Source organism: Gossypium hirsutum, chromosome D03 (genome assembly GCF_007990345.1).
Source record: "Gossypium hirsutum isolate 1008001.06 chromosome D03, Gossypium_hirsutum_v2.1, whole genome shotgun sequence".
Lineage (NCBI taxonomy): Eukaryota > Viridiplantae > Streptophyta > Magnoliopsida > Malvales > Malvaceae > Gossypium > Gossypium hirsutum.
In genome coordinates, this window is record NC_053439.1 from 50713771 (window position 1) to 50740908 (window position 27138).

At 32.5% G+C, this 27138-nt stretch overlaps 2 protein-coding genes across 4 annotated transcripts; one reads left to right on the forward strand and one right to left on the reverse strand.

Moving 5' to 3' along the window:
* The first annotated feature begins 16242 nt into the window (after window positions 1-16242).
* Window positions 16243-18824, forward strand: LOC107927109 (CBL-interacting serine/threonine-protein kinase 10). The gene is made up of 2 exons (XM_016858086.2): window positions 16243-16390; window positions 16730-18824. Exon 2 carries the CDS (start codon window positions 17161-17163, stop codon window positions 18589-18591), a length of 1431 nt encoding a protein of 476 aa, XP_016713575.1. The 5' UTR covers window positions 16243-16390; window positions 16730-17160; the 3' UTR covers window positions 18592-18824.
* A 584-nt stretch (window positions 18825-19408) lies between these two features.
* On the reverse strand, window positions 19409-22079 carry LOC107927110 (uncharacterized). Of its 3 annotated transcripts, none has more exons than XM_041090447.1 (3): window positions 21809-22079; window positions 21598-21726; window positions 19409-20216 (listed from the first exon to the last, which is right to left on the reverse strand). In XM_041090447.1, exons 1-2 carry the CDS (start codon window positions 21953-21955, stop codon window positions 21622-21624), a joined length of 252 nt encoding a protein of 83 aa, XP_040946381.1. In that variant the 5' UTR covers window positions 21956-22079; the 3' UTR covers window positions 19409-20216; window positions 21598-21621. The 3 variants fall into 3 exon arrangements, with proteins under 3 accessions (XP_040946381.1, XP_016713576.1, XP_040946380.1); XM_016858087.2 differs by having other exon boundaries at window positions 19409-20225; XM_041090446.1 differs by lacking the exon at window positions 19409-20216 and adding an exon at window positions 20321-20713 and having other exon boundaries at window positions 21809-22078.
* Window positions 22080-27138: the final 5059 nt, after the last annotated feature.

Genomic DNA, 27138 nt, shown 5'->3' on the forward strand with positions numbered 1-27138 from the left:
ATAAATCAAGGCAAAGTGCAGCCTAAACAACTAAATACAATCTAAAGGGGTATAATCACATAATGGATTGCTGTTGAAATATTTGAAGTTGCTAAAATGTGCTAATGAAAGTGACCATTTCATTCACCACTATGACAAGATAATAGCTTTCCATATTGAGAAGATTGATAAACTATTGAATCGAAACTTTGGACTGTATTGATATTGTAGAATGATTCAAGCTCATTCATGAAGATCAATTCGCTTAGAGAAACATAACTAGAAGAGCGGGTCGGATTGACTATACCAAATCCCTTAGATCAAGGAAGTTGAATCGGATTGAAAATTGAAGACTTATCCGCTAACAATTCATTTTACTTTGGTAATTGAATATTAAATTGTATTTAGCTAATATAGTTGTTGCTTAGAAGGGATTCTGATTGATCTTAATTATGTTAGCAAGTCTAAAAAAATCTTATATAATTGAGAGACTTGTATAGATTGATATATTGATAGATAGATGTATTTACTTTTTTAGAGCACTTATCTTTTCATATAGGAATGTTACTTGTAAGAATGCATTTGTGAGTATGGTTGATTTTACAGGCTAAGTTCTAAGGGAATGCATTTGTGAGTATGGTTGATTTTACAGGCTAAGTTCTAAGGGAGAAATTTTAGTAGTGAGAGATCTAATCTTTGAAATACAAGAGTGATGATTCTTCACTAGATGTGTTAACACTAGGATCACTGGTTGTATTTGTTTCAAAGATAGTGAATTCATCTCACTGAGCTAGGCTCCACAAACATAGGGAAACCAAACTGCATAAATAACTTTGTTGTTCATGTTTTCATTGTGCTTGTCGCAATTTTTACAGAAGTGCCCACTTCCACAATCACTTGTACTTATTATTTGTTTCTTGTAGACTTAGCAATTGTTTCAGGTCAATAATTGATATAAGAGCCTCCTACATAACATAGCTAGTGGTAGGGGTGAGCAAAACTCGATTCGACTCGAAAAAATCGAAAAAAAATTCAAATTTCGAGTTAAACGAATCGAGTTATTCGAGCTAATCGAGTTATTCGAATCAACTCGAATTTTTTTTTGAATTTCGAGTTCGAATCGAGTTGAGTTTTCGAATTGGAATAACTCGAATAATTCGAATAATTCGAATATCAAACTATAATATTTTACATTTTTACCCTAAACTCCCAAACCTTTTTACTTTTCCCTCAAAACTTTTACTCCTTCCCACTTTTCCCCCAAAACTTTTACTCCCCTCCCCTACCAACCCCCCAATCTACCCAAAATTCATTTCCCACCAAAATTTTACTCTCTCATTTACTTTTTCTCAAAATTTTACTCCCAAAAACCCTCAAAACCTTTTATTTTCCCCCACAATTTTTACTTCCTCCCACTTTTCCCCTAAAACTTTTATTCCCTTCCCAGCCCACCTCCCATCTACCCCAAACCCTCCCCCCTCCAATTTTTTTTTAAATATTTTCCCTCCAAAATTTTACTCCCCCTATTTACTTTCCCTCAAATTTTTATTTCCCAAAACTTTTTATTTTTCCCCCCTAAACTTTTACTTCTCACCCTTTACTCTCAAATAAAAAATCAAAATTATCCAAAAAAAAATCACTAAACATAAATAGTAATAATTTTATTTATATCTACTATTTATATTATTAAATTAAATTTCACATTTTATATTATTTATATTATTGAATTGTTTAGTCATATTGAATATTTATATTAAAATTGAATTATTAATTATGCCATAAAATATTCGTGTTAAAATTTTATATTGGTATCAATTTCACATTTTATTTTTAAAATAACTTTTATTAAAAAATTATATTTTTACATTTAATATATTATTTAATTCTAAAATACATAGTGATAAGAATCTGAAGATAATTGAAACAACTAAGCAAGAAAAGAAGCTAACCAGTATATAAAAATTTAATAAATAAATTATGAGGTGATGAAAGTTAATAAAAAATTTGATTAAGGTGAACAAATTTTATTACGATGGGTGACAATGGTTACAAGGACCCAAAATTATTTTTTAAAATTTAACTCGAACAAATATATTCGATTCAATTCGATTCGAATTCCATCTCACTCGACTCGATTCGAGAAAACTTCAAATAAAGTTAGGATGATAAAATGAGATTCGAAAACTTGATTAACTCAAAAAATTTCGATTCGATTCGATTCGATTCGATCGAATGCTCACCCCTAGCTGGTGGAGATTCCTGGTGTTGCTAACTACAAGTTATGGTAGGATCAATCACTCGTCCTCTAATGTTGAAGATTGGTCATTATGCCTAGTGGAACACACATATGAAAACCTACATCAAATCCATTGATGATGAGGCTTGGCATTCAATTCTTATAGGATAGGAGACTCCTATGATTGACATTAAAGATGGATGAGTAGCTAAGCTCAAAGTAAAATGGACAACTGAAGAAGAATGACTTGCCAATGACAACTCCAAAGCATTGTTCGCCATCTTCTGTAGTGTAGATCTACAAGAGTTCAAGAGAATTGCAAAGTGTGTCATTTCTAAAATAGCTTGGGATGTTCCACATGCTGGCCATAAAGGAACTAACACTGTCAAGCAATCTAAAATGTAGAGGTTGGGCTCCAAATTTGAAACCTTGATGATGCAAGAACAAAGACAACAGGAGAATTCTATGCAAAACTCTATGATCTGTCAAATCAGACATTTGTTTTGGGTGAAAATATTTCAATGCCAAGCTTATCAGGAAACTACTAAGATCTCTTCATGAAAGATTCTTTATTAAGGTCACTGTTATAGAGAAGACTAAAAACCTTGAGAGGTTGGCAATCGATGAACTCCTTGGTTCTTAACAAACTTTCGAAATTGATTTTGATGAAGCCAAACACAACAAGACAAAGGATAAGAGAAATTTTGCTCTCCAAATGGGAGAGGAAGTGCCAACTTCCCATAATACTACGATTGAAGAAATTTGGAAGTAAATCGTGTTACTCACACAAAACTTCAACAAGGCTTTTAAAAAGCAATCAATGAGGAAAAAGAAATTTGAGTCTATCACGAATGTACCCAAAAATAAATCCAATATGTGATCATCAAGGAAGAATTTGTAAAAGATAAGAAGGGAAGTGTTCAGTGCTATGAGTTTCATGGATATGATCACATTTAGTCTGAGTGTGCTAACACTCTAAAGAAGAAGAAATCGTTATGCATAACTTGGAGTGATGAAGAGTGTAACATCTCGAACCAGACCTAGACGTTATGGTCGAATCTGGGAATGTTACTAAGAAGGGTTTCGAATATAATTTTATTACGTTAAAAACCTCGTATAGTTCATTGCTAAAAAGAGTCCATATTTTATAAAACATATTTCTTATCATATTCATTATTGAAACCATTAATAGTTTATTCTTCTAGAAATTTACAGCGGAAATCTTAAAAGTCGTTATATTTTGAAAAATAATATAGTATTTTCCAAAACGTTTATTTGTGTGAACCATTATTTCCAAAAAAATGATTTGATGTGTGTTGCAAAAAATATAACCAAAACCAAAACCATCAACAAAACCAAAGAAATCCAAAAGTTCGGAGAGTTCTAAAATTACAAAACTCTAAAAAAAGCCAGAAATTTAAATAAAACTGTTAATTAAAAATAGTTCGCAGACTAGTGGTCACCACTGAGCCTCCGTCGCACCGACCCGCCTATGCCTAAGGATTACCTAAACAGAACAAACAACAGAAGTGAGTTTTCAAAAACTCAGTGTATAACTTAACGAAACATACATGCATATAATTTAGATTTCCAACATAATAGATCAGAAGTGGACATAAGTCCTTAACAGAATCAGATCATATCATAATCACGCAGATATGCAAAGTCCTACCCCCGTCCTCTACACACCAACTCCAACTATCTCATCACACCACGTGGGGTATAAAACACCCACCCATCATTACACACCATATAGTGTCTATACAACACTTATTAGAATAGATTGCAGCCATACTGCCAGTATATCGGCAAAATGTCGCCTCATAGAACACTTCCTCCACATATACAAATCACATCCCATATACAGATACAGATAACAGATAAAGATATATAACAGAATTTACATGTCCCGCATGCTCATATACAGATATCATACATATTTATACAAAACAGTCAAATCATACATATCGGTTTTCTTAATATTCAAATCAGTCTATCAGAATAGCAGATCTCATGCATTAGGGTTTGTTTTACCCTTACTGACCCTACGGAAAGCCGACAGTCGATCGGAACGACTTGTGTGACCCTAGGGAAAATACTGAATTTTAGGCCCACATGCCCATATGGGTCCACACGCCCAAATCGGCCTAGGTCGTGTGACCCACGCGGCCACACACTCACCCGTCACACGGCTGACCACACGGCTAGGCACGCGCCCATTTGGCGTCGACAGGCCACTTTTTCGACTTCTATTGAACTTCATTTTCTCGTGTTTTCGTTACATACTTGGTTCGTTTTTGTCGCGAATGCTCCCACAAGATAACCAGAACCTAAAATTGACCATTAATTCACCAATTAGTCCTTTAAACCATTACCAAAATCAACACCCAATCGATACAATCAACCCAACATCACAATTTAACCCCTTACCTTCAAACCAAGCAGTAGCCTACCAACGAAATTAGGTCACCGGAGGAAAATTCAATGATTCTTGATCCACACCTAGCCAAGACACACACACAGAATCAAATTCCCATTCCTCTTTCACGCCATATTGAATAAAACACACAAAAAGCACAAGAAGAATAAAGTTTAACCTACCTTACACCAGGAACTACCACCAAAGGAATTAACGAAACAAAAAGTAAGATTTCACAATTAAGTGTTGGAAAGGAATTTTGAAAGAGAGAAGTCAATAACAGTAAGAAAGAAGTCAATAACAGTGAAAGAGAAAAGAAAAAAAATAACGTCAAAAATAAAGTGGAATATTGAGAAAGAATTTTTAAAAAAATTAAGAAAAATATTAGTGGAGGGATTTTAGGAGACAATTTAGCATCCCACTACTAACCACCTCCCACTAACCAGAATCCCAACAATACCCACTACTAATACAGAATCGACACACACTCTCAGAAGCAAAAATATCATCCTTCACCCACACAAAGGTTTGAACACAAGACCTTGAAACAAGTTAACATCTTACCACTTAAACCAGCAAGCTCATTCTAATATGAGTTCACCAAAAATATAACATAAGCCCACACAACAGGGATAAGGCTAGGGTAAAAAATAACAGAATTTTCCATAAATGGGACTTGAACCCAATACCTCAAACACACCTTCAAATCAATTAATCACTGAAGCAAATACTCATTTGTGATAAAATTCACATGAACAAAGTTAATTAAATTAGGGCATTACAAAAAGACATCTAGCAACTCAAATTCAAATGAAGACCATCTCAACAACTTTGTGGCCTTTATAGCCAGTACTGTGAAAGGATCAGAGGTTGATTCAGATGATGATTCTGATGGTGGTTCTAATGACGATTTTTTGAAGACTTACATGATCATGCTTCGAAAACTGGAGCAGGTATGTGATGTGAGTGTCAAATTTTGAAGGAAAATGATCATTTGAAAAAGGAGAATACCATACTAGTTAAGCAGATCGAAGCTAAAGAACTACTTCTTACTAAAGAGGTGGACAGTCTTGTAAAGATCCAGAAGGAACTTGTTGCAACCAAGCTTATGCTTGACAAGTTCAATTCCAACAATAACAAACTTGATTAAATCATTGCTATAGAGAAGAGAAATCCAGACAAAAGATGGATTGGTTATGTAGACAAGGGAAAGGTTGTTTATCAAAGGTCCTATTGCTTTTGTGAAAGCTTCAAATTCTAGAGAATATGGTGAATGATCGAAACTTGTGTTGATCAAGAATACCAAGAAGGTAATGGCTTCCAATGAAGTAATTTCATGAACCGATTGCACAGAATGAAAATTTTATTAATTTTTTAGTGGGAAAATTAATTATCTCTTCTAGTAACAAAAATTGATAGATTGGGCTCTTAAGTAAATAGAATTTAACTTAGAATAAATTTCAACAATTTTCTGACAAAGTATTGACACTCAATATTGTGTGTTTATGGCTTGTACTATGTCCCTTAATATAGAGCAAAATACAAGAGTTCTGGTTAAACAATGGTAAAATGAATAATATTATTTTAATAAAAAATACAAATATTCCCTTTTGGGAATACCTAGGGTCAACTACACCTAGTCTTCAGGATCAAGGTTGCTGCCCACTACAATATAGATGGGCCCCTACTCATGTCTTTTTTTTATTGGGTACAACTATACGTGTTATCTTTAAATCAACTTATATAATTTTTCCAACCCAATAATTATTTTTTATTTCCAAAAATGTTATTTATTTAAATGAATTTAATTAATTTTCTACTGAAATTATTTTTTCTACTCAATTCTAATTCCGTTAAATTTATGACAATTTAGTGCACGAGAATCTATGAGTAAATAAATTTAATTAACTTGTCCACCAAAATTGTACACAACTAATTAATCTATGAGTTAAATATAATATTATGGTGAATTTTTATTGGATAGATTTTATTAATTGGTTAGTTAGTAAAGTACAAGTGGTGTGTAATGAAAGTTAATGGTTTTGAAAAATGAGGTATCGGGACCTAGTTTTTATAAATTGAGCTTGTAAATATTTAATAATATTTTTATTAAATAGTTACGGAGTTGTGTTATAAGTGGATTGAAGTTTGATTTGGTAATTTTGGTGATTTGATAGTTAATTAAAGAAAAATAACTCATCATAAAAACCGTAAAACCTTATCGCTATTGATTTATAATGGTTAAATGACTTAATTAAAAATTAATTAAGGCCTAATGTAGCAATTTCACATCTTTTAAATGTTTGTATGGTTAGTGCTCACGTTTTTCTTAATTATATTATGTTAAATTGACTTATAATAAAATAATAAAATGTTAAAGTTAATTGAAAAAATCAACTTCTTTCATTTTCTTCTCTTCCAACCTAAGAACACCATTTTTGAGATTAGAGAGCTTCGGCCAAGCTTTCAACGATGCATTTAAGTACTTTTGAGGTCCATTTTTTGTATTTTTTTTATTTTTGATATCGTTGCAATTAGGTCCAGTGAACTCGTATCTCCGTTTTCAAAATTTTTAAAGGTTTTAAAACTTTTCATTGATGAATATTAGATTTTATTGATAGAAAATGGTAGATTTGGAAGCTAAGAAATGTTTAAGGACTATTTGATAAAGTAAATGTTGCTAATTCTGTATTTAGGGACTAAATTGTGAATATGTCAAAATTAAATTTAAATTTCTATAAATTTGGATTTTTGAGGGCTGTAGAAGGAAATAATTGAAATTGGAATGAAAAATGAATCTCATTTGTGAAAGTTATACTTGTTTCGATTTTACGGACTAAATTGAATAAAATGTAAAAGTTTAGAAAAATTATGTAAAATAAAATTAAAAGATTATAAGCATGAATTTTAGTGTTATTATGAGATTTGTATTGATATTTCAAATCTTAACTAATATATAGATCAAGTTGTTGACTTAGGCGAAAAAGGGAAAAACTGTCGAATAGTGATGTGACCACGCCCCAAGCCCCATCAAGTCCTCGTCTTGATTCCCTCGAGCTTCCAAAGGGACCAATGACCCGAGCTAGGTCCAAGCGATTTCATGAAGTTGTTTCAGCTTTGTTGTTCAAGTTTTAGAAGGAGAATCAGCTTGTTGAAGATGAGGAAGCTCGATCCAACTCCTTGAAGAAACCATGCACCTTAGTGCAAGCTAATTTCAGCTCCATTTTAGCTTTTCTAGCTCGTTTCAACTCCGACCAGCTCAATTGAGCTCATTTCAACTCAATCGAGCTCAATTTAGCTACAATTCAGCTCATTTATTTTATTGGTTGAATAATTAAAGTATTTTATTAACTTAGTTTAAGTTATTACAGCTCATAATTATGTTTTGATTTATTTCATGTTTTTAAAGTTGTCTTAGCCGAATTTAATATGTTTAGCTTAAGACTTTATTTTTGTCTATTTTAAATTTATGTGTTAATTAATATATCTATTTTAATTAATTTGTTCATGTTTCATGTAGGTACAGCCGAATGTGGAGATTCATTCAAGCTAGGTGCATGAACGTCTAGTTACAATGCATGATGTGGGAACACAATTAAAGATGATTCATGAATGGGCTGGTTCAATGAACGTAAGGATGATGCATGAATGATTTAATACAATGAATGGAAGAATGCATGAATGTTCACTTACATGCATCGGTTGCTATCCATTGATCTTCTAAGTACCTATTCGGCCAAAAGGCATCTCTTGGAGTGTCCATTCACACCTTGGCCGAACCTAGACATGTCCATTGCTCTCCCATACATTCACCAAGCCTTCAAGTTCATTTCCTTAGCCATGAAGCTGCCCATTGAAGTACCATTCAGCTGAATTTGGACATAGCCTTTAAAGATACATTTCTAGATTAGTTTAATTCAATTAAAGCCGAATTTACTTAGTCTATTTGGCTATCTAATGTAATCTATAAATAGTTCTTTTCTCTTTGTAAAAAGGTTACAGAATTTGATCAATTAAACTTAATAGAACTTTTGTTCTTGTGAGGTTACCTCCTCTCTTCTTTCGTTCGAGTCTCGAAGCGACTTATCTAGCTTGCTAGTGGTGTCAATCCGAACTCCATTGAATTTATCACCGAATCGGTGTGGCGTTCAACCATCTTCCTATACCTTTGGTTCTTACCTCCATATAGGTAACGGGTCACGGTCCGCTTCTATCCTTCATCAAAATTCACCTTAAGCAATATAAGACTCGGGGCAATACTTTTTAGTATTGAATCATTCTTAAAGTTTGAGTTCTTTATCCATTTCCATCTATTTATCATCTTTGTAACTTAATTCTTTGTTAAACCGAACCTATCTTTCATCAAATCAAAACCCATCCTTTGAACCCATTTTGCCTACCTTCCGCTTATAAAACATTCAAACTCCATCTATCTACAAATTTGAACGAGCTTCTCGTTGACGATCGGGCATCTTAAGTGAACCCGACTCAATCAATCGGGCCGGATCACATCAAATAGTCCCTGGTATCCAAAGTGCTACAGTTTTATCAGGTAAGTTCAGACGGTATAAATATGTTTAAATTGTTGTTGATTTTTATATGTATTTTCATTAATGTTTTATTATCCATTTGAATTGGCTACAAATTAGTACCTAAATTGAAAATTGAATCAAATTGAAATGGATTGTTGCGAAATGGTATAATGTGAGGTTAAATCCCAATGAAAATATTAAAAGTCTCATATATGAGGTTATGAGTTTTTCCTAGCTTCCTAGCTTCCAAGCTTTTGCATATGTTGTGGACTCGAGAATGCAAGAATAGGTTCCAAACTCCTGCATATGTTGCGGACTCGAGAATACATATTTAGGTTCCGAGCTCCTACATATGTTGTGGACTCGAGAATACAGAAATATTAAGCCCTGGCTAGGCTATTTGTCATGTATGTTTAACCCTAATGGGTAACCAGACACTATTACTTTAACCTGTTTATGGAGTTCTTTTACGAAGATTCATTAGGTCAGAATAAAAGATGAAAATATAAAATTTTGAAATTGGTGTTGGCAAAAAGGATGAATATGATATGAATGATTATGATAAAGATATATGATGCAATTTGAATGATAGAAGTGAGCAAAGTGATAAATTGGAAAATGGATTCATGATATATTTTGAGTTGAAGTTGGTATTTTACCATTTTAAATTATATATGTAGATTGGCTTAAATCTCATTTGGTTGATATTGTTTTGAATGTCATGATAGGTGAACTTGTTTCATATTGATTCATGTAACTGTTAAATGATTAAGGTAAGTTATTTGTTTATATTATATGAGTTTACTGAGTATTTTATATATTTACTCATGTTACTACTTTTCTGTAGATTTTGGACTTCCGAAATGTGTTGATCGGATCAACAAAAAGCATACACCTTTCATCCCCCGTAATATTCTAGGACTTTCCATTAGTCAACTTCTGCTTTGCATCTTTTACTATAGCTGATGACATATTATCTTATCATTCTCGTATACGCCAATTATAATATCCCTGTTATATTTAATCTTTCATACTTAATTAACTGGAGGACCCTTTTCATTGTTACATGATTCTCTTGCCCCATAATACTTTCGTAACAGAATATACCCTTAGAATCCACCTCCAAGAATCCATAACTTAACTCATACTCTTCTTTCAAATAATTTCTTATTGACATTATGTTAGGCAGATACATACATATGCCAAATACCTACACAGTTTTTCATACTATTGGTTCTTACTCAGACATACCCTGATTCATTTTTGTTCACATACCTATATTGATAATTCACTGCGAATAAAATCCAGATGGACTCCATATTATGCTATATCAGAATCTCATAACTTATTTTAGCATTGACTCAGATTCAGAATAGCTTTTGAAGAAGATACGATACCCCTTTACTTTTCATACTTACAGATCATCATAACAGACACCCTTCTTGTCATATAAGTAAACATCTCTTTTTCATGGATAACCTTTAAGAATTCATTTAAATCTTATTCTAGAGTATATCAATACCTTATCTTAGTTATACTTGTTACAGAACTACTAGAACTTACTCATATTTTACCATCGAGACAGATATTTAGATTCATGGCTTACCAGATATTCCTGACAATTCACGCCACATAGACTTAGCAAAATACATCATACCAGTTATCAGATAAAGCATTCCACTAAGGTGGTCCTTTCATGATTCGCCACAAAGGCTTTTCTTTCATGGCATGTTTACGATATGGATTTTCCTAAACTCACATTACGTGAGGTTTGCCCATCATCGTCCTAGGCATATGTGGGGAACCCTATTGGGTAATAACCATCCTTTAGTTACTTTTAAAAAGATCCATGGCCATAGGCTTTCCATTTTAGAGTTCATGTTTAAAGTCCTGACAGACACCTTTTGACAGCTCGATGAAAAACAAACACAGATTCACTTTATAAACTTTTCATGCACTAACGTCTTAGACTTACTTTGTAAACCCTTCATGCACTTATTATATACATTCCAAGCATACATACATAACCATACTTCAGCATAACACTATTTATACACCATTCAACATATACTCGAACCTATCAATTTTAATATCAGATATACATACTATTCTCGACAAACAATCATGCATTCACAGATATGCTTTGGTAATTACTCATATAGCCATATACATAACATACCATGCCTTTCATGATTCCAATTTCATATTTCAGTTAGTATCCTACAAATCTCTTTGTATGAACAGTGTACATGCAAGAGTCAACATAGAGACTCACCTAACAACCACAGACAACGACTTGATCTCCAAATTCAAACACTCGTCAGGACTTCAGCAACCACTGCTTATAAGACATAGGAACACCATTAAAGCTCATTCATTTAACTTTTACCTTCATCTAAATCCTAAATAACCTTCATACAAAGCCTTACTTCTTCATCTTACTGTTCACACATAAAACAAACTTAGTCTTTCAAAAGTTAACATGCAAGACTATGATACCCAAGATATGAAACAACCTTCTTCATGAACCTAGATCTTTAGTTTCAGTTTAACAAGAGAGATCTATTCTCAGCTCCAAGGCAAATCAACGATAGCACTTTGAATAGAAAAAAGAAGAAAAACCCTCTTCTCTTCAAACCCAAATTAATATATGTATATTTAAAACTCATATTCTCATAGTGGAACTTGACACGTGTTACAATCTTTCCAAGCTGCCTTATAAATGGTTTACAACTGTGGAGAAACGTACACGAGAATCCAACATTTTTATATATTTAGTTCACCCCTTTATTTCATTCCTAACCACCTCATTAGAATATAACTAGCACTGTAACCAAACAAACTTGACGCACAATACCTTTGGCAACAACCCAAGATACCCAAAAATCCTTAATAATCTTACTCATCTCCTCTTCTTAACGACTCAACACATGTTAGGAACAATCCTTACAATATTCTAACGTCTACTATGTGCCTGATCTATAGGCCAAAAGTATCAATTGGGCAGATAGTACTACACCCCTTAAATTACTTTCGATTAACTCGCCAAACTTAGAACCCGCCAAAACTGAGTGTTACAGCATTAGTTTGTTACAGGTTGGGGACACGGCTGTGTTATACTGCACCACATGGCCTTAGCCCTGTCACACGGCTGTATGACCCTATTTTTCCTTTTTACCCAATATTTTATAAATGTTTCAAATTAGTCCCAGTTTAGTTTCGAGCTTGTTTAAGGGCTTGCATAACCCCAAATGAGACTCGATTTTGTTTATAATGCATGTTTAATGTAGACTTAACTTATTAATATTGAATTGTAGAATATTATTGAGTAATTTGTATATGAAAGTTTTTGTTTACTGTTGTGACATCATGTAGCTTGGGTCCGGTGACTAGACCAAATATGGGGTGTTAAACTTGTTTTTGGTAAAATTTGGCCATTTGGTACTTGCTTCAAACCAACCATCCAAATAGGTCAAAAAATACATTTGACATCATTTAAACTTGTTCAAAACATACCAATTCCATGCCAAAACATAACATATAATCATCTAATCAACCACAAAACCAATATGTCACATTTGGCACCAATTCACAATAAGGATACATGAATCAATACAAGTCATTCCACCTATTTATACCATTTCATATCACTTATTCATTTCATACAACAAGTTAATTCAAGCATACCTAATTCATTATAATTGCCCATCCATATATGCATAGCAATATATCAAAACAGTGAACATGAGCAAATTAATATTACCATAAGTGTTCAAAATCAACTGTCTCAAAACATGTTTAACATTTCAACAACTAGACACTCCTAAGTACATGCCACATATAACTGGGTACAAGTGATCAAAAGTCTACTGAAACAAGAGATGGATAGTGTGAGCTCCTTGAGGATCAGATTGACACATTCTACAAGTCAAAATCTACAGATTAAAGAAAAGCATCAAGGTAAGCATTACGAAATGCTTAGTAAGCTCATATGTATATAAACAGTTAACTTACCTCATATAACAAGTACATAGGTTAAACTAATGTATATAATCAAATTTACCTAATACATCAAAGCATAATCACATCAATGTAAGTTTGATTCAAATTCAACCATGTAACATATCAAGTAAAAGCATAATATTTCATATCATCTAAATATGATTTAATCCCAACTCAAACAATTATGTATACTCAATTTGTTACTAAACCCTCCACTTTGCTACCTTTGATCATTTAGCATATTACATAGTGTTCAATTTCCACATTTATCTAGTAAGTTACCCAATGAAACATTGTAAAAAATTTTGAATGTATTGGTATTAATCATATCTGATTCTCGTCCGAATTGAACTATGAAAACATGTGAATTTAATTTGGCTTGTTTGGAAAACAACATGTAGGTTAAAAAATTTGGATTTAAGTTTTCAAACCCAAATTCTTTGTTTGTATGTTCAATAAAAAAATGAATTTGGATTTGAGCAAATCCAAGCTCAATTTCATAAAAGATCAATTTTGAATTTTAAAATTCATTTTGAAACTTGAAATTTTTAAAATCTAATATTCATAAAAAAAATTATCTCTCTCTTTATTCACTCTATGTTCAAAATAAGGTATTAACCATGTCGATGAAAGTACTGGTTTTACCTTGATATTGATACATATCAGCATTGCTGTCCGGTTTTGGTGTACCATTTTAAGTTTTTCACATATATATTTATTATATAATTTGTAATTTATTGATAAATTATATGTTATATATACATACAAATATTTCTCAATTACATTTATATAAATATATTTATATGTAAATATAAGTTTTAAAATCATTAATTAGATTCAATAACATAATTTCAAAATTATAGTTTAATTTTAAATGTAACTATAAAAAAAATTAAAAGTTAGGTTTAAAATAATATGTTATCAACTAATACGGGTCCATATGCATAATTACAAATCAGTATTAGTTGAAACACACTTGGACAATTAAAATGCACCAAAATACTTCAAATTATTCAACTTGAATTTCAAATATTTTAATTTTTTAAAAAATAAAAAATTATAAATGTGAAAATCATAATTTTCAAATCTAAAACTTTGCAATTTCTACTACTGCCCTAAATCTAAATATTCAACTTGTCCTTTTTAGTGCTTTAGAAATAGTCGAGGGAGTGGAAATTAAGCAAAATTTGAATAATTCAATTATATTCAAATAAACTCAATCTTTTTTTTAAATGTTCTATTGAGTAAAAATAAGAGTTATAAAGATATAGACTATTAAAATGATAAAATTACATTCTCGCTATCGTTAAAACATACAATTTAATTTCGTCCTAAAAAAATTTCCTGGTTCCGCCACTAAGTATAGCTATCTTTTTTTTATATAATTTAGATTATTCATAACTTCTCTTAAACTTTAAATAGGAGGATAAACACGTTTCAGCACGTCTAAAGTCGTATTCTATTGCATTTGACAACAATGTCAATACCAATCAGATTAAAACTCAATTCACCTAATTATAACTCTCTAAATCATTATTTTTTAAAAATTAAATAAATAAGAATTATCAAAGAAAGGCGAAAGCATTGGAAGTTATGTACAAATTTGGTTCATATACTAACACAAGTTGAGTAAATTCTTATAAATAAATTCAATGAAAATAAAAAAAAGAAAAAAATTGATAAAAAAATATTTTTATCTTTTTTCTCTACTCTTTTTTATTTTTTTATTTTCTATTTTTACCCTAAAAATAAAATAAAAAAGATTAAAATAGTAATTAAAATACAAAAATACCTCCCTCGAATGCTTTGAAGTTATAAAAATCAAAATTAGTAAATAAAGTAAAATGAATGGTGAGGCAATTCCAAAATATCAGTGGTCCCTCGTATTAGAGATAAAGCCTGTCCGGTTATCATTTCCTTTCGGATAATCAGAAATTTCTGGATCACTTTTTAATTTTTATTCCAAATTAATAATAATAATAAAGAGTTTATTTTTTCTGGATCTGATTTCGACACACTGGGATCTCACCATTTTTTTAATATGTTCCTGCTCACACCATATCTGATCTCCCCCTAGTATTTTTCCCAATCTAAAAAGGTTAAATTTTGCCTATAGTCTCTGTACTTTTCGTAAATTAGAAATTTAGTTCATGTACTTGTATTTCTAGAAATTTACTCCTCTCCTTTTCAGATTTTAAAATTCAAGTCCAACTGTTAAGACTATTTTGTTTGTTAAATCTTTTGCTGTTACTAAAATAACTAGGGGTGAGCGTTCGATCGAATCGAAACAAGTGAAAAATTTTCAAGTTAATTGAGTTGATGAGTTTTATTTTATCATCCTAACTCAATTTAGAATTTTTTTTGAATCGAGTGAAATTGTTTGAGTTAAATTAAAAAATTAAACATGTCAAATTAAAACCTTGTTACAAAATAACTAATTCCATATTAGAGCACATAACTTTGAAACCATAAATATTTGAAAAAAATTCAAAGTAAAATAATAATAATAAATTTTGCATGATAAATTTGAATCATTAATTAACTTATTTAATCTCAAAAATTATTGTTCTAGAAAAAAAATTAATTTTTTAACTTTCTTTATATATATATTTTTTGAAATTTTTATAAATATTTTGAATTTTAAAAAATATTTTGAATTTTTTAAAATTAATTTGAATTATATTATAATTTTTGTTGAGAGTGACCAATTTGCTTATTTTCAAACTTGACAAGGTCCAAAAAGTTATTTACACCAATCTGTTATTCAAATTATTTGAGTTATTCAAATTGTAAAATTCAACTCGATTTGAACTCAAAACTTGAATTACTTATTCGAATTGACTCGAATAACTCGATTCGATTAACTTGAAATTCAATTTTATTTTTAGTTTTTCGAATCGAATCAAGTTTTGTTCACCTCTAAAAAAAACTACTCACTTAGTAGCCATGTAATTAAAAAAATGTTGTAATTAACCATTAGGCTTGAATTTTAAAACCAAAAAAATAATTAGACTAAATTACTAGAAATATAAGTATAGAGATTAAATTCCTAATTTTCAAAAGCACAGGGACTATAGGCATATTTAAACTTTTTAAAAAATACAAAACCCTTATAATTAAACAAAGCTCTGATTATTCTTATTCCTGTCAAAAAACAGCTTCAACATAATAATCTCAAGGATTGGGATCAGTATTCGTCCTCCAAAACCCAGAAAAAAGAAGGTATTTCTTTATTATGAGGGATTTGTTATTGAATCTGCCTTCTTTGAGTCTCCTTATTGCCATTTGATTTATGCTTTGATGGTGGGATATTGATCGACTTGTTATTTCGTTCATCTTGAATGAAAAAATTTACCTTTTGGGTTAAATGTTGCCCCTTTTTTTAAAATTTTTGCACAATGAATATTGAATATCTTGCAATCTTGTATTCTAATTGAACTGAATTAATTTGTGGGCAATAGCTGGAAATGATGAACTTCTCTGCGGCCATCCGTGTTTTTATTTTTTGGTTTATGTATTCGAAGTTAAGATATTGAAGGTGTATAATTATTCTCTTTGCAGGTTTCGAATCAACTTCAAATTCTGACCAGTATTTGTTAAAATTTTGATTGAGGGTCCTTCGGATTTCCTCTGGTAAATCCTTTCAGCGTTCTCAAGTTGGTTTCCAAAGAGAGGGTAAAAAGCCTGGGAATGCTGGAAGATGTGCCTCATCGTTCAAAATTCCATTTTTGAAGTTGATGAGCTTACGGTTTTTCGATCCTTTTTCATCTTTGATGATTCTGGATTTGGAGTTATTGGCGAACCATCACTAACTCTCCATGCACAGAAGCAGAATTGGCATATAAGTGCTGCGAGAGCACCTTTTCTGGTATTGCGTGAACTTTGCGGAGACGGTTGAGCTCATTATAATACCAGAGCTACCTGCTGTGTAAATTACATAAGTTGTGCTTGCCAGGGTTAGTTGATATTTCTATATATTAGTTTAGTTCGGAATGGAAAATAAACCAAGTGTATTAACACAAAGGTATGAAATTGGTCGGTTACTTGGCCAAGGTACCTTTGCAAAAGTATATTATGCAAGGTGTATACAAAACAACATGAGTGTGGCCATTAAAGTGATAGACAAAGACAAGGTCATGAGGGTTGGTATGATTAATCAGATCAAGCGAGAGATTTCAGTGATGAGAATTGCTAGGCATCCTAATATCGTGCAGCTTTATGAGGTAATGGCCACCAAAAGCAAGATTTTCTTTATTATGGAATACTGCAAAGGTGGAGAGCTCTTTAACAAAGTTGCTAATGGAAGACTAAAGGTTGATGTTGCAAGAAAGTATTTTATTCAGCTGATCAATGCAGTGGATTTTTGCCATAGTAGGGGTGTTTTTCACCGCGATATAAAGCCCGAGAACATTCTGTTGGATGAGAATGAGAATCTAAAGGTCTCTGACTTTGGGTTAAGTGCGCTAGCAGAATCAAAGCGCCAAGATGGCCTGCTTCATACTACTTGCGGTACTCCTGCATATGTTGCTCCTGAAGTGATCAACAGAAAAGGTTACGATGGAGTAGCAGCTGATGTTTGGTCTTGTGGAGTGGTGTTATACGTGTTATTGGCAGGTTATCTCCCATTTCATGATTCAAACTTGATGGAGTTGTATAGGAAAATTGGCAAAGCGGAGTTCAGATTTCCTAGCTGGTTCCCTTTAGAAGCACGCAGGCTAGTGTGTAAGATGTTGGATCCAAACCCCACTTCTAGGATTTCAATGTCTAAGATCAGGGGAAGTGCTTGGTTTAAAAAAGGATTGAATGTCGAACAGAAAAAATTGGAAAAGGAAAATGAGCAAGCTTCTCCGAACATGGGTCCCTCCGCCCCTTGTGGGAATAGCAATGACAGTGCTGAGACTAAACAAGAATCAGTTCAACTTCCAAGTCTAAATGCTTTTGATCTAATCTGTGGATTTGATCTGTCAGGATTGTTTGACGGAGTTTCTGAAAAGAGAGAAACGAGGTTTTCGTCCAGACAACCTGCCTCAGTCATCATCTCTAAGCTGGAAGAAGCTGCTAGACATTTGAGACTTAAGGTGAAAAAGAAGGATGCAGGTGTGCTGAAAATGGAAAGGCTAAAGGAGGGTAGAAAGGGGATCCTGTCGATTGATGCGGAGATTTTTGAAGTGACTCAGACTTTTCATCTGGTGGAGATTAAGAAATCTAATGGAGACACTTTGGAATATCAGCAGATACTAAAAGAGGAAATGAGACCTGCTCTCCAAGATATTGTTTGGGTTTGGCAAGGTGATCAACAACAGCAGGAGCTGCAATATGAGGAACAGCAGCAGCTGCAATATGAGGAACAGCAGCAGCTGCATCAGCAACAGAATGAGTCTAGCTCTACTTCCAGCAGCAGCTTTGACAAGTATTCAAACTGATCATTTCTTAAGATACCTTATGTTTGTACATTGCCATACTATGTATTCGAACATTTGTTTTGTTCTTCCTATGATTGTATTAATCTTGTTTCAGTAAAAATTACTGTCGTCTGGCAAACCATTCCCCATCACCCTACTTGTACAAGTCCCACCTCCCTTAATCTCTGCTTAGCATATTTAAAAATTGCGTTATTAGATGAATGAATTGGCATTAATGTTGCCAGCATTTGAGATTTTGAGTGTGTCGTTCATATTCTTGTTTGAAACTGAGAATCGTAGTCAAGCCAAAAAAGATAACTTATCTGAAACATAAGTGTAACCAGCAGATCAACCACCTTTGAATCACAGGCGGCGCCTGTTTTAGTTCCATTTGTAATAAAGAGAATGTCTGAGCTAACGTTGTTGAAGGTAGATCATAATACTGCTTTATTCATGATTTGAGATATTTAGGTAGGATGTGTGGTTCAAGTAGTACCAATAGGTGGCCAAGCAGACCACAAAAGTAATTGCTTTTAATTCAAAGATCGTAAGAGGGCTTGATGAAATCTGATCATTAGGATGTGTTCGGCTTCACGTTTTCAAGTTCAAAAAGGCAAATATGGTAAGTGATTGATAGTGTTGTCCCCAATCCCCATATAAATGTGGCTAATCCAATCACCACTCACATGTCTTTTGCCTTTTGCCTTTCAGCCTTTTGCTTTGCTTTGCTGTTTTAGGACATTCACAACCATATATATATGTGGATTTAAGTGAGTACTTTTTTAATTTTAAAATGTCACCTTCATTGTCAATACTAGTAATAGTAGCACTGAGAAGATGTTAACAACTAATTTATTTCCTGAATAAACTAAGATTTGTAAGGATTTAAAGTTACGAATGTTCTTGCCTCCTTTTAGATCACTCTACAGTCCCCTTTTGTTAAGGACTGAACCCTGGGTCAGCCCCTCAAATACATCAGGTATTGCTCTCCATGGGGATTTTGTTTCTCGACTCTATTAAGAGTCCAAACAAGTTCACAGAATAACTCTATCGAAAGCCTAAGTGCTTGAAGAGGTGGTTTGAAAAGACGATGAATTCTTAGAGCACGAGTGCCTAGGATTCTCACCCATAAGTGCCCTATATGCTATAAGGCACATGTTCGAGTCCAACCACACACAACGCACATGATTCGCCTGTTGAGTTGCTCCCGCTTTGTGAACTCGTCGCCTCTTCAGTCAACCTCTTCAAGCACTCAGGTTCTTAGTAGAGTCACTCTATGAACCTGCTTGGGCTCTTGGCAGAACCGGAAGGCAACTCACATAAGGGACAATGCTTAGATGTGTCAAGAGTCCTGCCCAAAGTCAGATCCTCATTGTCACAATGCCCATAGCTAATACATATAAGTTGAATCACAATTCACAATGCCACTTCCAAACGTCTCTACTTCAATCCTCGTTCCAACAGCAACCAATGAGTTGAACATGCATAAGCATGAATCCACAGAAGCAAAGTAGAATTTTCACAGCTACAACTATCTACTTTGTTTATGTAATTTTCAAAGGTAGCATCCAATATCCACAACCATAAGTATGGCACAAGATAATTGAAACCCGCAGTTCTTATCATGCCTTATTTCACTGCATCATCTGCCATTACTTTCATATATGCTCCACAAGTTAGTATGCTCATAACAAAGACAATATATTATTTATTCTTGGCATCCATCATTTTCATGCATTGCGGCACAGAATTCACAGAAAGTTTCTCTTATTAGTATCTAGAAGTGAATAAATACAAGTCATTGAAATTATTGAGGATCATTATTAGTTAAACCAATCTAATTTAGTGAAACCAAAGGTTGAAGAAAGAAAAGAAAGGAAGGGATGGGAGGGGCAGTTTTATAAAATGTATAGAAACGGTCATGAATATTATGAAAGAAAAAATGGCAACCATTCAAAGAAAAAAGGTACAGACAGACAGTAATGCAATCTCCTTAGCGAGATCCTTGATCAAGAGGAAGAGTACTTTGTAACATCAACACCAACCATATAGGAACATTGTAAAGGGGAAGTTACAAGATACCGCAATGCGTAGTTACATACATGGTGTCAGTAACAAACTGCAAGTCGGCAACCACCTAAACCTGATATATGCACATATATAGTTCAGAAACAACAAGGTGCTTATTCAGAGCAACAATTCAAGATTTCTTGGGCTTTGACTATATTTCCACAAACAACAAGATGCATAGAAAAGTGAAATACATGTTTCCAATAGCTTTCAATTATATATAAAACTCGTCAATCCTACAACCCCAGTAATTTACGGTTAACCAAGATACAGGTTATAAGTTTGAAAAGAGCAGTTAAACCTAGGAAGTTCTGAGTTCCGACCCCTTTGATAAAAGCATTAAGATTGACTCATTTATGAACCAATTGGATGGTGTTTTGAGAAACTAAGTCCAAGAACAAAGTCATAATAAGGTCTTTGTTCATAGTTTATTTAGGATAGTTTGGATGGGCGGTGCGTTTATTTGCGTCTAATATAAAATCAGCGGTGGCGGCGGCGGTAAGATTAGATACTGTAGCGATATTGTAGCGTAAGACAAAAAGTAAGCTAAATGCACGCACCGCACTCAATTACCCATCCAAACTAAGATAAAAAGTAAGTTAAATGCACGCACCGCACTCAATTACCCATCCAAACTAAGATAAAAAGTAAGTTAAATGCACGCACCGCACTCAATTGCCCATCCAAACCCATCCTTAGACATTAGATACCTAGAGGTTGACACGAAATCTGTGTAGGAGGAGCAAATATTCAAGGAAATGAAGAAATTTGACAACTTACAACTGACAGAGTAGGGTATAATGAGAAGAAAAAGGACAAGTTCCAAAGCAAAGCAGACAAAGAAATCTCTTAACAAACAGTATAAGTAGAGAAGAAGTTCAATTCCCACAATGCATCCAAAAGATCCAGGAGATATGTACAACAGTAGTAGACGAATGGGAAACAGCAGGGACACACCAAAGAATGGTTTTTTTTGCAGAATCAAGAGGAAGGCTTGGAGTTAGAGGAAACCAGATGCCTCCACAAGTAACGACCACTTGCCATGTCAAGAGATGCCCAGAATCCTGATTCTATAGCTGCCCAAACCTAGTCCAACAAATTGAAGCATTGACTGTTAATTACAAGCGGGGGAAGAAGAAGAAGAAGAAGAAGAAGAAGAAGTAGAAACCTTGGAGAAAGCAGAGTGGGAGTTATTGTTGTTGGAGCGGGTATGATCGTCATCGTTGGTTTGGGGCTGGGATTTGATGTTTCTAAGGAGGAAAAATCCGGCGAGTGTTGCCGACAGGAATATGAGGATCAGCCTCAGCGGGCACATTTTTTTTTCCAAGTCTCCCTCCTCTTTTGTCTCTCTAGCTTTAATTTCTAAACTACTTTGACGGTGAATATTAACTTAATGATTACTCCCCGTGTTCTTTAGCTTCAATCAAGAGTTGGATGTTGATAACAAGTTTTGAAGTTATTATACATAAAGTGAGGATCGAATATTGATTAACGTAAGAGAGATTATTATGTCTCATCTAACTCTAGATCTCATAAGCTACATCACCCATTTAGATCGGCCCGCTTAAAAATTGGGTGGATTTGAAAAAAATACGAGGCCCGAGATTTAGATATGGATAAAATTTAAGGCTCGTTTTTTATATGAGTCACGTCTTGGGTAAAATTTTTTTACCTAAACTCGACTCAGCCTAAATATATTATATTATAAAAATTTATCATATTAATTATATATGTTTATATTAAATCAGTGACCCAATAATAATTAAACTTATTACTCAAAACTTAAAAAAAACTTACCAAACTAAATAATCCAACTCAAAATATAAAATTTAAAAGTTATATTTAATATAATAAAACATTTATTATATTTATGGTAGTGTTTTTTAATATAAATACTTTTTAGATGTTTTTTTAATGTATTAGAAAAAATTATTTTAGTAGTTTTTATTGCATTTAATGAATTATATATATTTAAAAATTTTAAATAAAAAATTAATCTAAAAAAATCAAATATGGGTGAGTAGAATCGAGCTCGGATTTACCTTTCTTAAATTAGGTCGAGCTTAGGTAAAAAAGTAAACCTATTTTTCGAGCAGGACTGAACCAAACTTAAACTTAAAAATTTAATCTAAATACTTTATATGGACCCGACCCTACCCATAAAATCTATCTCTAAGATTTTGAACCCATGCTAACAACATTATGTCTAAATTCTCCAATTCAACATCATATCAACATCATTAGGTAAAAACACTTGCACCACAAATGTGTTTTTAAGTTTTTTTAGTCATTCAATTATTTTTCATACTTTTTTTTTAAGATTTTATTTCTTTTATTTTTTAAATTTATATTTTTAAAGTTAATCGTTAACATCATTAAAATTTATCTACTAAATTTATTGATCTAACATTTAACAGACTAGAATTTAAAAAAAAATCATTAATGACCACATGATCAAAAAATAACTTTGTTATTGTTGGAACATTTGAATGCTCCGTGTTTTGCTCAAACAAGTCTTGGAACATGCAGCTACCTCTTGTTGACTCATGAGTTGTTTAGATATATTTTAGATTGGATGCTTGTTTCAATCAAAGTTCATTCAAGTTGACATTATCAATAATACAGAATTATGAAGAGAATTTCATGCTAGAATATGAATTAATTATCCTCATCCATTCAACTACGTTGGAGAAGAAGTAGAAAAGTTTGAAATACTTAAAGAGGCTATCATTATCCATATCTCTTAAGTGATTTGAGACAACTGTAAAATCTGATAATGATGAGATAATGAGATTCTCTATTAGAGAATTTGTGCACATAATTTTAGCCTTTAAATTAAGAGATAAAGTCTTATTTTATGGCTAGAGACCTTGCTATTCATGGCCTATGGACAGCTTAATAGCAATATTGGGGTCACTTTTGTGAGCGCCTTTAGCTGTTATATTTTGCTATTTTATTGAGTTATTTTGTGAAACTCTTTTTTTATATATATTTTTTTAAAGAGTTTTATTAATTGTATTGTAAGGTATTTTTGAGAAAGTGATTTGTAACAATTTTAGTTCAATATTGAGGCAACAAATATTCGTCGGTGTAAGGGTAATATGGGTTTTAGCCAATAATTATACCAGGCGAATTTAAATAAATATCATTCTCTGAACGAGACTCAAAAAATGTAGGATTGGTGAATTCGAACTGCGTTAACAAATATATTATGTTCATTTCTCTCCTTATGTTGCTTCTTGTTTTACCTTGTTACAAAGTTTAATATCCCGTTCCTTATTCCAACAGAAGATAGAACAAAATTATTTTGAACAAGTGCAAACTAAAATTTAAAAGAGAATTTAACAAAAGTTAGAACGAAATTGTTTTGAATGAAAGTTTTTTCAATTATGGACCAAAATTTAATAAAGAATTTTAACAAGGTTAACAATTCTTAAAATTCACTTTAGAATTTTAATTAGAATAAAGTATACCATCTAAGTACATTATAAATGCTGAGGTATCAAATTATGCCAACTTTTAAATTATAAATATTAAATATCAAAATTGAGCATAATCTAAAAATTAAAAGACCAGAATTGAAAGTTAACGATGTTGGAAAATAGGATATAAAAAATAGTTTTAGTTGTACAGCGAAATTTTAAATTTTTTTTATAAAACAGAACCTTGTTTGTGATATCTATAATAATAAATTTTACCAAATTTAGTACTTATGTTATCGAGCTAAAGAGATTGTTGAATCCTAGGTCTAACTTTTAAATCTTTCTGACTTTCAGCAAAATGATCTCTATTATTTTGAAACCCTCAAATACTTAAAGAGTTGGCTCTGTTTAACAATCGAACACATGATAAAAGCCGAGACTTTCCGATACTTTCTATAGGGAAATTCAAAATTGGAAAATTCAATTTCACAAATATGAATTATAATTGCCAAGGATTATACGTTTATAATTTTACAAATTTGAACTACAAATACTTAGGAAAAATAGAATTTATTTGATTTCAAGGAAATAACCTAAATAAAAATTTCAATAAAATCCGGCCGAGTATCCTCATATATTTTCCTTATGTATTTTGGTGGCCTCTACTCCCTATATATAGGGAAAATATCACAAGAATTTTACTATAATAGGAAGAAGAGAAAAATACTATGTTAATAGAAAAACTGGAGTTCTACTAGAACTCCAAGAAGGGTAAGCAGCCCACTTGTTCAGTTGTTGAGCTCTCTGAGCCTTTTATGTATTAGGTACAAGTATACGAGCAATCAAGTTTCAAAAATAAATTAAAATAAACTCATATAGTTATCCAATCCAATGATCAATTTACTATTCCTAAAATATTAATTAAATAAAAATAATTAATCTAATTAAATTATTTGTTCAACCCAATTATTTTTGAAAGAACTAAATAGTTTCTTTTTTCTTTTTTGGGGGCTAAATTATAATTTTTCCTATATTAATTTATGATTTGATCATCTATAATGAGCTATAATTGTAGTTTTCCAATTTTAAGGAGGCTATGACCCTTACCTACCCCCTTGGATAAGCCCCAGGATATAAGTGAAGTCATGTCATACATAAGTCACTTACTCAAGACTGAAGTAAGTCACACCATAAAAATCACAAGTGACTAAACACATAAATGGATCATGATAAATTTTACTTAGCTCCAGTCCGATGCATTGTCAATCCAAACAATCGCACATATGTCTCTATTTCTAGGAGTCACATGCTCCGATGTCTATGACAAGGTGTCTCTCCAATTAGACTTATAAACAACATAATAGTCCCCATGAATCAATTGCTCATTTTGATTCTATGGACTAAGGAAAACTTAAATTAACTACTAATATAAGTTGTATTCTCACATCATAATTCCTTCATATGAGACACTTAATATTAATTAAACCATTAGGTAATCAATGACCTAATATTTTTTTATTCATTTTGTTTTTTATGTAAAAGAACCATTGAGGAAAATTATACAAAGATATAATAAACTAATTATGGAATTTTATTGATTCAATCAGTTCAAAATTATAAGTAGAATGACGAAATCACTACATTAAAGGCAAAATATCCTAACAATCTCTCACTTGTCTTAGTAAAGTGTATTAGTCTAGTCATACTTCACATACACATACCTTCTACATGTTTCTAAAAACCCCTAGCCACCAGAGTCTTGATAAATGGATCCACAATGTTGTCCTTAGATGCAATTTTAACTATATCTACTATTCCAACAATTATCACCTCTTCAATAACATGATATTTGTGAAAATTTTGTTCCATCTTTTTATGATTTCTTATTTCCTTAGTATTAGTTATTGTCACACTTTTATCGCAATTTAGTGTGATAATTTTTGCCATATTAGGAATGACCTTAAGATTTATTAAGAACTTTTGAAACCAGGTTGCTTCTTTTGTAGCTTCTAAAGTAATGATATTTGGCCCTCTTAGTAGAGTCATAGTACAAGTCTACTTGACACTTCTCCACATTATGGCTTCGCCAACTAGGACAAAAACACAGTCTGATGTCGATTTCCTTGAATGCCTACACATTTGGAAGTCAGAACTCATATATCTAAGTGGTGTTAGGTCCCCTCTAAGATATACAAGCATATAATCCCTTGTTGTTCGTAAATACTTGAGTATATGTTTAACTGTTTGCCAATGTCTAGGTCCAGGATTCGTCTGATATCGACTCACTAATCCTACTGCAAAACATATATCTAGGCATGTGCATGACATGACATACATAAGGTTTGCTATTACTGATGGATATAGAACATTTCTCATATGCTCTCTTTCTTCCCCGTCTTAGGACAATCGTCTAAAGAAATATGAAAACCTGATGCAAAAGGTTGTGCACATATCATTTTGTTCTTTCGATTCGTATAGATTTGAATTCCTAAAACATAATTAGCCTCGTCCAAGTCTTTCATGTTAAATTGTCGAGTTAAACATAATTTTATCAATGATAATGCCCTTACATCATTTGCTATTAGTAGAATATCATCGACATATAGAATGAGAACTATCACCTTTCCTGTAACACTCTTAACCCATATCCGTCGCCGAAACAAGGTTACAGAGCATTATCAAAACTTACAAATCAAATACAACTAATTCATAACATTTAGCATTCATACCAGAAATGGTTCATATTCAATCATATTGTCCCTTAAATTAGCGCTCGAGCCCTTAAATATGCATTAGAAACAAGTCAGGACTAAACCGAATACTCAGAGAATTTTTCGCAAAATCTCAAATTTTTTTAAGGTGTAGGGAACACACGCCCGTGTCACAAGCCGTGTGGGCATTCGAAATAGGGCACACGGCCGTGTCCTAGTCCGTGTCCGTGCCCGTGTAACTTTCTGACTTAGATCACATGGCCAAGTCACACGCCCATGTGCTAGGCCGTGTGAACATAATAATTTTCATTAAATAAGTGCAGGGGTCACATGACCAAACCACACGCCCGTGTGCCAGGCCATGT

Coding starts and splice junctions, on each gene's coding strand:
- LOC107927109 (XM_016858086.2), top strand. CDS start 17,161: ATGGAAAATAAACCAAGTGTATTAACACAAAGGTATGAAATTGGTCGG.
- LOC107927110 (XM_041090447.1), bottom strand. CDS start 21,955: ATGTGCCCGCTGAGGCTGATCCTCATATTCCTGTCGGCAACACTCGCC. Junction 21,727..21,808: donor CCCACTCTGCTTTCTCCAAG/GTTTCTACTTCT, acceptor TTGTTGGACTAG/GTTTGGGCAGCTATAGAATC.